Source organism: Bos indicus, chromosome 6, assembly GCF_029378745.1.
Source record: "Bos indicus isolate NIAB-ARS_2022 breed Sahiwal x Tharparkar chromosome 6, NIAB-ARS_B.indTharparkar_mat_pri_1.0, whole genome shotgun sequence".
In the NCBI taxonomy this organism is placed as follows: Eukaryota; Metazoa; Chordata; class Mammalia; order Artiodactyla; family Bovidae; genus Bos; species Bos indicus.
The window spans coordinates 86,398,158-86,407,624 of NC_091765.1; the positions used below are offsets into that span (position 1 = coordinate 86,398,158).

A 9,467-nucleotide genomic window follows, 5' to 3' on the forward strand; every position below is an offset into this window, starting at 1 on the left:
AAGGGCAGGCCATAATCATGCAAGCAGACACTCATTCCCATCCATTGGCCTCAAATGTTCTAACTGAATCACCCACTTTTTCAGATATTCCCACTAATGGTGAAATTGTCTCATTTTTCTCTCTGGATAGAGATACTCCTGACAATTATAAGACTAAGACAGACACACTATATTCCACGTCTCAAAGAACTATGATGAAAGCCTTTTCCCCCAAAGAAGACTCTCAAAATATTGTCCATGAGAGAAGGAAAATAACTAATCTTTTTGATCAAGAAGATCCAGCTGCTAAATCTGAATTAAGTCACTTTAGAAATACAAAAGTTCTCATCCCAGCTGTGGGGGAAATCCTTCCATCTGGAATCAAGCCCAATCCTCTCTCCAAGAGCAATAAGAATAGGAAAGGTCTTTTCACTGTTAAATTTGATGCTACACCCTTCAGACCTCAAACACAGTCTAATTTTAAAAAGATATTTTTAGCCGATTCTACATTAACTCTCCCAGAAGCATCTAGGCCTGCCTCTCCTGATAAATTCACTGACACCGGAGGAGCCATCACAAACTCTCCACTTGAAATAAATGGCCTACAACATAGGTCAACTTTTCTTCCTCCTTATTCCATAACATTCCTGGAAACTTCCAAATATTCTGAACTTGTTCCTGTTACTACTGTGGGAGAATATACTAACAAAAAGACTGACTATAACATTCCATTTGATGAGACAGTTATTCCATCCAAAGAAGTTATCATTTTCCCTAATACCATTACCTCTGAAAAGGATATGGCAAGTACTTTTAAAGGGAATATATTTGAGCCCAAAGATTTTATAGAGAAAGAAACAACTGCTGAATATGAAATCATCTATTTTACAGAAGACAGTTCAGAAACGGTTGAGGACATTTTTTCTGCAGGAAAAATCACTCCAGCAAATGAGAACTATATAACTATCTGATGGTAGTGGTTCTGAATATGTCTCAGATAACTGTGCCTTTGAATTAGAGGACAGAGCAAGTAATTCTCTTATAAAAACAAGTTTAGCCATGTATGCCCCAAAGACATTGAGTCAGTCTGTCTAAAGCAACATCCTCGGAGTTCAAAGGTGGAGAAAATTATCAAGCTACAACTCCTAGACAGGAAAACAAGAACTTTGATCCCATTGTTCTCAAAGATTCTAATGCCAGTGTCAATACCAACAAACCTGTAACTCATTTCACAACTGATTCAAGTAAAACTTTTCCTTCTAGTTTTTCTGACAAATCATCTGTGCAAAAAAGCACCATAAATGGTATTGATGGCACTGTAATTCTCTCTGAAGGCTTTGACTTGGGAGATAAAATAATTGATTGCTCTCTTTTTCTAGACACAAAACCCATAACTGACAGCAGAACATTCACAACTGTTACTAACCCTGCTTTATAAAACAGTGATGATTAACATTACCTTATAAACATTAACATTTATAAGGTAGCTACACCCAGGAGAGGAGACACCACCACATCCAGGAAACCCGATTTTACTGAAGGTAGAACAGGTACGGCTGCAGTGCCTGACTCAAGGTTTAATAATTTTCCTTTAGCTCAGCATTCAGGTAAAGACATCTCCAAAGTGGATGAAGACACAGAAAGTACCATCAACACAGCTTTTAATTTCTTTTATCCTTTGAAAAAGCTGTCCACCAATATGCCAAATATCCCTACCTCTACTGCAACCAAAAATACCATTGGCCATTATAGCCTTCCATCATCAGATAGTGCCACGTCTCTAAGACTTTCATCTATGGGATTACCTGAAACTCTCACCCTAACTTCTAATGCTCCTACTAAAGAAACTTCAGCCCCCAGACTTACAAAAGATGCAAACTTGTATCACCCAACAGTGCCAGTATCAGAGATATTGAAGCCTGTGTCTACAGACTCCACTTACTTATGAAGGCATTGTCTCAGAAGGGCAGAGTATTAAAGGTCAAAGTATCCCAAAGGCTGTACACTTATTCTATGCTGTTCTTCAAGCTGATGCCACTGGTTCTTCAGACAATATGGTAGATGTTAACCCAAAGACATCTGCTGCTATCATCACTAATAACAAAATTTTTGATATTGATGCTTCTGGTGATCAAAATTCAGACCACAAGGAAATAGCCATCAAGATTTCTACTCTTGCCTAAAGAATACAGTAAACCAAATTCCTATTCCATGAGGGAGATAACTAAAGCTTCTGCAGTGAAAGATGTAGCTACTGAATTTGAAGAAAATCACCTTACAGGTGCAAATAAGAGGAAATAATCCAGCTATTTAGGTGGGAACAAACTTTCTAAAAGATGCATATCTGAGGCATTACCTTGTGAATAAAAATGTCATCACTGATAATAAACTAGTCAATAAGGATTATTATAGTGCCCCTGGAGCAGCTTACTCAAGCTTTCACATACCCAAGGATTCACTTCTAGAGGAATCTGTTCCTCAGGAAACCCATTTGATGGCTGAGAACTCATACTTACCCACAGAAGTAATTATCACTATTCCTAATGATGAAGAATCTTTATTTAACATGGATATATAATTTCCATGGTAAAAGGAAATTCTCAGTTGGAATTTAATGTAGCCAATCTCAAGGCAACAGATACTGAATTTCAAACTTAAGGAAGAAGAAATACTACACATGAATCTATTGTTGAGATAGAAAAAAATATTACCTAAATTTGAAGGAATTTCTACAGTACCACAATCTAACAAGGAGGCTAAAATACATACTTTAAGACTGACATTCTTCAGTCACAGATAGAAACAATTAACCCAATGTATATCCATGAAGCACCTACAAACAACAAAGCAGATATAAGGGTCTTGACTGCCCCTGCTGTACATACCATCTTCTCAGGAAACAGAGAAGTAGTGATGCCACAGGCCAACACATCCTTTAGTTACAATTTCCCTACTCAAGTACCTAACATTCCAATCACTGGAAGGAAAGAGAAAAAAGTGGACCCTGATACAATCAAATCTCAAAATGCAACTGCTCCTCTCAGTTCTTTCACTGTTTCTGAAGGTGGGAATTCTTTTGTTAATGAAGATTTTATGACCACAACATCTACATTCTGATTATAATACTGTCAATTAAGGTTAAGAACTCTATTTTTGCCAATAAACTTGCAAAATCTAAACATACATAGACTCTTTCTAAATGGGAATTCTGCCTCAGTTGATTCTTTTAAAACTTCACATGACATTTCTTCTGATAAATAGAAAGATATTCTCGATACAAAGAAAGTCTCAATGGTAGACATCCCTATGCCATCAGCCTTTTCAAAGTCTATACCTGAGGATTCTTCTAGTCATGTATTCCTGAAAATCATAAAGGTGGCAAACGACCTTCCTGGAGACTTACTGCAAAATCTATCCCTTTGGTGAGCAGTTCCTACTTTTTCACTAAAAAGAAAAATAGGCTTAAAAAAATGCTATCTAAAAGGATGCATAATCACCAAGCCAAACACCATGAGCAAATGAAACATAAAAAAATGTTACCCAACCAAACTTGCTGCAGCTGCCAAAATAAGGAAGATATGTACCACAGGAGATATGTGAGTAGATATAAATTTGAAATTTTTCTGGGAAAAGACAAAATGTTCTCATTAGTGTGATATATGTTAAAACAATGGAAGAAACTACTATTCAGATAAAATGAAACTTACAGAATCTGATCCTCTGTTCTTATGTCAGATAATACGTTTGGTAGGAATGATCCATTGGTCAAATAAATTATTTGTAGCAGATGACTCCAGTTCCATTCTCAAGATTGCTAAAATTCCAACAGTCCCACCAGGATTTTCTCCATATGCTTCCTGTTTTTTGATGGATGACACACGCTCTCAATCTGAAGTGTCCTTTTTGAGATCAACAATATAAAATACACATATTATAATAAAATTAGTCTCCATAGAGAGAAATGCGTTTTTATGCTAAAATCAATGTGATTCCACCTCACGCTGGGGGAGTAGATGTGATGATCATGGAAGTGATCTCTGAAATGAAAGACTATTTGACTATTTTTATTCATGAAGCTGTTATCATTTTACCTGACATTTCTAACCAGGGAATAAATGCTTATAAGAATGAATATTTTGCTCCTTATTTTTTACTCTATTCAACATAACAAATACCAAATACTCTAAGATAACTTAGCAGTTATACAACCTAACACTTACATTTTTTCCCTTTTTGTACACATACACACACAAAATTCCCCCAAAAAACCACCAAGTCTTCTGTTTATAATATGCTTTACCTTGAATCAAGCTTCACAAATACCAAATTATGAGAAAGAAAAAAAAGTAGAGGTTAAAACCTCCCATTAAATTAGCCAACCCAGAGAATGGCTTTACCCTCATATTTCTTTTAATGGTGCTGGAACTGACTTTATTTCTATTTAGAAATTTTTTTAAATGTGTCTATAACTAACCTGAGACTTCCTTCTTTGTCCTTGATGCTGACAGCATTCCCTACATCAATAAAGACATTGGAGCTCTCAAGAGTAATGGTAGCATCTTGAAGCAAAAACATTTCTGGAAAGCTGCCCATATGTTTGAAGTGAAAATTGTCCATCTTAAAACCTATCTGATATTTCCACAGAAAGTAGCGATATACTTGTCCCAGACCAATCAACTAAGAGACAACACTGTAAACTTTGAGGTTGAGTTCATGCGTGCTTAGTCCCTTAGTCATGCCCAACTCTGACCCCGTGGACTATAGCCTGCTAGGCATCTCTTTCCATGGGATTTCCCAGGCAAGAATACTGGAGTGGGTAGCCATTCCCTTCTCCAGGGGATCTTCCTGATTCAAACTTGCATCTCCTGCATTACAGGTAGATTCTTTACCATTGAGCCACCAGGGAAGCCCAAACTTTGAGGCTGAGTCCATACTTAATGAAGAATAAGCATTTGTCTTTGAGATGAAAACTACTGGTCTGGGTGATGCCACTACCTTTTTTCAGATTTAGTTCTGCCTGAGTCTGAAAGTTCCCTTTCTTTTAATAACATTAAGAAAAACTTAACACCAGAGTACAATCCCTTTTCACCTAATTAGCTAAAGCTTAAGGATGATAACAAAGTAATGATGACTAACATCATTTAAAAAAAAAAACAAACAAACAAGATACTCCCTCTGAAATTGAAGATATAATTATTAAGGCTGAAGAGTTAGTCACACCCTGATCTTGTTTCTGGATGAATTTTGATGTATAACGTCAACTCTCTGCCAGAAAAGTCTTTGTGTGTTTGGGGTTGAAATAACACTGTCTACAGAAAACCATTCCTGAATAATTTGACCTACAAGATCTGACAATCTCACTATTATTCAAGTTAATTCAATAAAATCAACTACAATGAAGAAGAAAACTAGCAAGACCCTAACAGACCAATAACTTATTTTTATTATCCCTACTGAAAAAGTGAGGATTCCTGCTCTAAAGAGAAGAATTAACTAAAATCTCTACTACCTAATTAGCTTCTGCAGCTACATTCACTGCCAAAAATGTCATTAATTTTTTTAGACATTTAAATACTATGAATCTGAAGAGAAGATGCTTTATTTCCAAAAGACACTGTTACTTACTTGAGAAACAGGTAACCTGAAGCTGATGCTGATAATCCATGGCACCTGGAATTTCCCTCATTGACACTAAACCCATTAAGTACATGGCAGACTCTGCTATATCTGTTTCAAGTGACACGAGACACACGTTGGAAGGTGTAGCACTTATAAAGAGACATGGTAAATCTCAAGTGCCCCACAATTATACTATTTGGCTTTTAATGTTGATTTCATAAACAGAGAGGGTTCTATTATCTTTTCATTTAAGACTACTGACAAGTGTTCAGTCATGTCCAACTCTGCAATCCCATGGACTATAGCCTGCCAGGCTCCTCTGTCCATGGGATTTTTCCAAACTAGAATACTGGAGTGGGTTGCCATTTCCTTCTCCAGGAGATCTTCCCAACCCAAGTATCGAACCTAGGTCTCTTTTGTCTGCTGCACTGGCAGGCAGATTCTTTACCACTAGTTCCACCTGGGAAGTTCTTTCATTTAATGTCAGTACTCATAACTCAGTGCCCAGTCAGAGCACAGAAACAACCTCCAAGGAGAGCCAGGGCCAGTGGCCCTGTGGTTGATGCAACAATCACCATGATGACAAATGCTTCCATCACTATAATGAACACCACTCTCCTGCCTAGGGATGCCACTGCACCCAGGGGAAGACCTTTGAGTGTGCATGGTACCACTTTGTCCCATGGCTGAAGATGGTTTGCCAAAAATTTATTCTCATCCTCCAGCAGAAAGCACTAAGACAACAACTGAGGCAACCATCTTCTTTGGGGCTGACAACACTATTCCTAAATCAGAAACAACTATTACATCAGAAGGAGACCACGTTACTTCAGTAAATGACTATATGCTAGAAAATGATTTTTCAACAACTACAGGCAACAAGCTTATACCACCAAAGGAAAGACAAAAATCAGAAGATGATGTTGAATCCCACCTGGAGAAAGAATTTGCCACTCTGATGGACATTAAAAACCCAATGGCTAATGAGTCTATCACTGAAAACTTCTTGCCAGTGAAAACTGGTAATATCTCATCAACAGACACCATTTCCTTAATAGATTTTTCCACTGACATAGCAAAAGAAGATATTCTCTTGGATACCATTGACCCAGGGGATAAAGATGTGTCACTAACATCTGAAGTCTCTGGCACACCAAAGGAAAGCACAGCTGCCATTGCTGACACCCCGATCCTTCCAAATATAATGGGTAAATCTGATGTAAGCAATTATAGTTCCTCAGTTAAGTTCAAAGTCCCTGCTGATGGGAATGCCCATATTACTGACTCCTCTGTCCCTGAGGCTGAAATCACTCCAACTACTGAAAGAAACCTCACCACTATTCCAGACATAACTGCCCTTACAGAAGAGAAAATAACAGAAATTGACTTAATTCTTCCAGAAAATGACCCCAATGTTGTGCCTAAACTAACTGATTCTGATGAGGAAAAGTTCATCACTGTGTTTGAGCTCACTACCACTGCTGAAAGAGACAAAGATAACCCAGAAGATGCTCTGCTAACTGATGAAGAGTCTACAGATGAAGTCAGTGTTTGGATGGAAAGGGATATGGCAAATGAAGAAGAGAGTCATTCTGTTCTGCTTACTGCCGTAGAATCCAGATATGACTTCGTCATCCCTGCATCAGTAACTATGAACCTCACAGAAGATTTGCTTACAGAAGAAGATTTGCCTGAAAATAATAGAATGGAATCTGTAACTAAGAATACTGACGAATTGTCAGGAACTACTCCTGATCTAGATGCATTCAACCATAAAGAAGACAATTTCACAACTGAAACTGGTGTCTTTAAACTACTGAAAGAAGAACCAGATGAGTTTCTGATTTGAAAGCAACAACAGAAATGCCACAAAGTATTGTGCAGTAGCCTAGGCAGCTAGTTTTAACATCTAAGAAGTTTGTCCAGCAAGCAATAAATCTTAATAAACGAAAGAATGTGAGCATTTAAGGCAAGTACAAAATTTAGAAAATGCATGGGTTTAAAAATAGTGGTCATGCAGCAGAATATATTTTGGGAAACTTTAAAAAGTCAGTAATACAAGAGTTCCCCTACTATCACAAAGTTTAATTGAGTTATCCAATAATTACTTATTTTAATATAAGATCTTTAATCCCAGCCTTCAGGGATATTAAGAGAGAGCAATAAAGCAAGCTCACTCCCCACTGCGTCTAATCATATACATCATTTTAGTTAATCCTCAGTAGCATATTTTAATGTGAGTTAGAGACAAAGAGAATCAAATTAACAACATATCTCAAAAACAATTGTAGTATTAAAAGACCTTAAATGCTTATTCTAAACAGATATCTTTTTAGTATGCAACCAATGATTCTCTACTGAAAAATATATTTGAAACCCACACTCATAGAAAAAATAAGGCTATTTAGTAATTGTTTAGCATCCACATGTAAGAAATATTACAGGGTTCCTGGCTCATGCTGGATGCAGACTAAGGCAAAATGATATTTCACAAATGTATACATCTGTCAAAAACAATATTGTATGTAAACATATGAATTAATTTAATTTTTTTCCTTAAAATCTCTTTCCTGAATTTTTGTTAATTTTTTTCAGGTCTTAAGCATTGATACTGCACTCTTCTTATGCTTTGGGTTAGCAATTCAAGGCCATACATCTTCATTCTTTTTTGAAACCAACTGTTAAAATGGGCCTGTTTTCACTTTGCTGAATTCTCTTCAATAAATCTTCTTGACAGCAACTGATTTACTGTAAGTGTGATTGATATTCTAGACCAGATTTCTCAAATTAGAGATATGAGTGAAAAAAATGAAAATTCATTGTTTAAAGAATAACTTAGCTCTGGGTATCAAGTAGAATTATCCTATAAGGACTCATAATTTTATTATTTTTTATAAAGAAAAACAAAGCCAAAGCGCTAGTTCAAAGTTAAAGGTACCTATATGGGAGGTGGGTGAAGAGGGATGGGAATTTACACCACTAGATAGACTATAGACTTTGTTGTTTAGTTGCTAAGTCATATCTCTTTTGTGACCCCATGGTCTGTAGCCTATCAGGCTCCTCTGTCCATGGGGCTTTCCAGGCAAGAATACTAGAGTGGGTTGCCAGTTCCTTCTCCAGGGAATCTTCCGGACCTAGGGATTAAACCCATGTGTCCTGCATTGACAGGAGGATTCTTTACTGCTGAGTCACCAAGGAAGCCCAGACTATAGACTAGAATAATGTTGAGTTACTGCCTAACTACAGATTGTGTTGGATATATAAACAAATATAATAGACTACAGCTTCGATTTCACACAAATTCAGGTCCAGGGAAGTTGTGTCTGAAAAAGTGAGATTTAAACTAAAGATTGAAAAAATGTAGAGAACTGGGGATATAACCTGTCCAAAGCCCTGAGGCAAGAAATGCCTCAAATTATTCAAGAAAATGAACTGAGCATGTGGTTGGAAAAATGACACAAGTTGAAATGGAAAAGTAGGTAGGAGAAAAATTATGTGGTATTTGTTGAACATTCGGAATTTTGTCCAGAATATATTTGAGAGCCATTAAATGTTTTAATCACTTATCCTCATATCAATCTTAGTACTGAACTAGGAAGCAATCTGAAAAGCATCATTATTTTAAAACTCCAACTACAGTTTCTTCTAGGAACTTTGCTTAGGAAGGAGGATCTTTCCTGCTTCTTCCTAGTTGGTTGCTAGCAATTATTTACATTCTTTGGCTTATAGACAGTCACTATAATCTCTGCCTCCTTCATCACACAATGTTCTCTTTGTGTGTCTCTGTATCTGGATTTCCCCTTCTTATATGGACATAGGTCATTGTATTAGGCCCCTCAATCCTGCGTGACCTCATCGTGGTTACATCT

The 9,467-nt window shown here is 36.9% G+C and overlaps 1 protein-coding gene across 1 annotated transcript; it reads left to right on the forward strand.

Moving 5' to 3' along the window:
- Nucleotides 1-6,262: 6,262 nt before the first annotated feature.
- On the forward strand, nucleotides 6,263-7,447 carry CABS1 (calcium binding protein, spermatid associated 1). Its single transcript, XM_019962153.2, has one exon. The coding sequence runs from the start codon at nucleotides 6,263-6,265 to the stop codon at nucleotides 7,445-7,447; it is 1,185 nt and encodes a 394-aa protein (XP_019817712.2).
- The last annotated feature ends 2,020 nt before the right edge of the window (nucleotides 7,448-9,467 follow it).